Raw genomic sequence first — 2,128 nt, 5'->3', positions numbered from 1 at the left:
CACTTTGGGAGGCTGAGGCGGGTGGATCACTTGAGGTCAGGAGTTTGAGACCAGCCTGGCCAACATGGTGAAACCCTGTCTCTACTAAAAATACAAAAATTAGCCAGGCGTACCTGTTGTCCCAGCTACTTGGGTGGCTGAAGCAAGAGAATTGCTTGAATCCGGGAGTTGGATGGAGGTTGCAGTGAGCCGAGATCGTTCCACTGCCCTCCATCCTGGGTGACAGTGAGACTACCTAAAAGAGAGAGAGAGAAAAAAAAAAAGAAGGGTAAAGGGCATTAGTTCCCACTTCCTGTGTAAGCATTGAGGGAGATTTTGGAAGATCGTTATCACAAGGCAATTTTTTGTTTCCCTTGAAAGCTAATTCATCTTAATAAATTATATATATACACACACACTTTTTTTTTTTTCTTTGGAGAGAGTCTTGCTCTGTCACCCAGGCTGGAGTACAGTGGCGAGATCATGGCTCACTGCAGCCTCAAACTCCTGGGCTCAAGCAATCCTCCCACCTCGGCCTCCTTGAGTAGCTGGGTAGCTATAGATATGTGCCGCCACACCCGACTAATTTAAAAAAATTCTTTTTAGAGGTGAGGGTCCCACTATATTGCCCCAGCTTGTCTTGGACTTTAGGCTCGAGTGATCCTCTTGCCTCAGCCTCTCAAGTGGCTTATGTTTGGTTTTATTCTAGGCAATTCATTATGAGCTTTAGGAACTCTTGAGAGAATTGTGATGATCCTGGCTTCTATTACATTTTTATCAGCAAACTATTTTATATTGGTAAAAATAATTTTAAAATATTTAATAAAATATTTGATGAATAAGTGTTCAATAACAATGTTTAATGAACAGTCAATACTCTTAAGAGATATTGGGGCAGGTTGGGGCAACAAAATTTATGAAGTACTGTTTTATTGTCTTTACGTCCTCTCCTATTACAATTAGCTTTTTCATTCAAAGTAAAAAAATGAGTCCTTTCTGGTAAGTTAAGGCAATGGAAAGTATATTTTTCTGGGAAGCAATGATCATTGTTGACTTTTTTTTTTTTTCCCTGAGACTGAGTCTCTCTGTCACCCAGGCTGGAGTGCAGTGGCACTATCTTGGCTCACTGCAATAGCTGCCTCCCGGGTTCAAGCGATTCTCCTGCCTCAGCCTCCCAAGTAGCTGGGACTATAGGTGCCCACCACGACGCCCAGCTAATTTTTGTATTTTTGGTAGAGATGCAGTTTCACTATGTTGGTCAGGCTGATCTTGAACTCCTGACATCAGGTGATCCGCCTGCATTGGCCTCCCAAAGTGCTGGGATTACAGGTGTGAGCCACCACGCCTGGCCTCATTGTTGACATTTTACCTAGAAATATTCTTCTTCATATAGGAAGCGTGCTGGAACATGTATGTGTCAGCCTGATATTTACCTTAGAATGTTGTTTACTTTTCTAGCAACAACCTTTAAGGCCCAATTTAGTGGAAACTAGTTGTCCCAACATACGGATGGATCCAAAATTATGCCCTGCCGATCCAGACTGGATTGCTTTTATACATAGCAATGATATTTGGATATCTAACATCGTAACCAGAGAAGAAAGGAGACTCACTTATGTGCACAATGGTAAGGCATAGTTCTTCAAATTTACTTTTCTGAACAGTATTTTTTGAAGTATAATTTGCTTCTTGCATTTTGACATTAGATCACCAAGCTGGGTGATCTTTGTGTTTGAAATTCAAGTCTTTAAAATTTTTTAAAAATAGAGAAAAGTACAGAGGATAACTGGTATGTACCACATGTATAATACTGCTTTATCTTAATGTTCATTTTCAAACAGTGCAACAAAAGAACCTCTGACATGATTGTTCTTTTAGCCTAATAAGACTGCCAGAATTTTCATAGAACTCTTGTTATTAAAATAAAATTTTAGGCTGGGCATGGTGGCTCCTAGGACTCTGGGAGGCTGAGGCAGGTAGATTGTTTGAGCCCAGAAGTTGAAGACCAGGATGGGCAACATGGTGACACCCTGTTTGCCAAAAAAATATAAAAAATTAGCTGAGCATAGTGGCGTGTGTAATTCTAACTACCTGGGAGACTGAGGTAGGAGGATCACTTGAGTCCAGGAGGTCGAGGCTGTGGTGAGCC

The 2,128-nt window shown here is 41.3% G+C and overlaps 1 protein-coding gene across 6 annotated transcripts in view; it reads left to right on the top strand.

The window, feature by feature from the left end:
* DPP8 (dipeptidyl-peptidase 8) overlaps positions 1-2,128 on the top strand; it is an 80,089-nt gene that overhangs the window by 18,427 nt on the left and 59,534 nt on the right. For all 6 annotated transcript variants that reach the window (XM_011968220.1, XM_011968196.1, XM_011968215.1 and 3 more), the window contains one exon: positions 1,438-1,606. In XM_011968220.1, coding sequence (XP_011823610.1) covers positions 1,438-1,606 — 169 coding nt within the window. The remainder of the gene's footprint in view (positions 1-1,437; positions 1,607-2,128) is intronic.

This window comes from Mandrillus leucophaeus, unplaced genomic scaffold (assembly GCF_000951045.1).
Source record: "Mandrillus leucophaeus isolate KB7577 unplaced genomic scaffold, Mleu.le_1.0 Scaffold12, whole genome shotgun sequence".
NCBI classification, from domain to species: domain Eukaryota; kingdom Metazoa; phylum Chordata; class Mammalia; order Primates; family Cercopithecidae; genus Mandrillus; species Mandrillus leucophaeus.
Note: the sequence above shows the minus strand (reverse complement) of the source record. Positions and strands in the feature narration are given on the sequence as shown.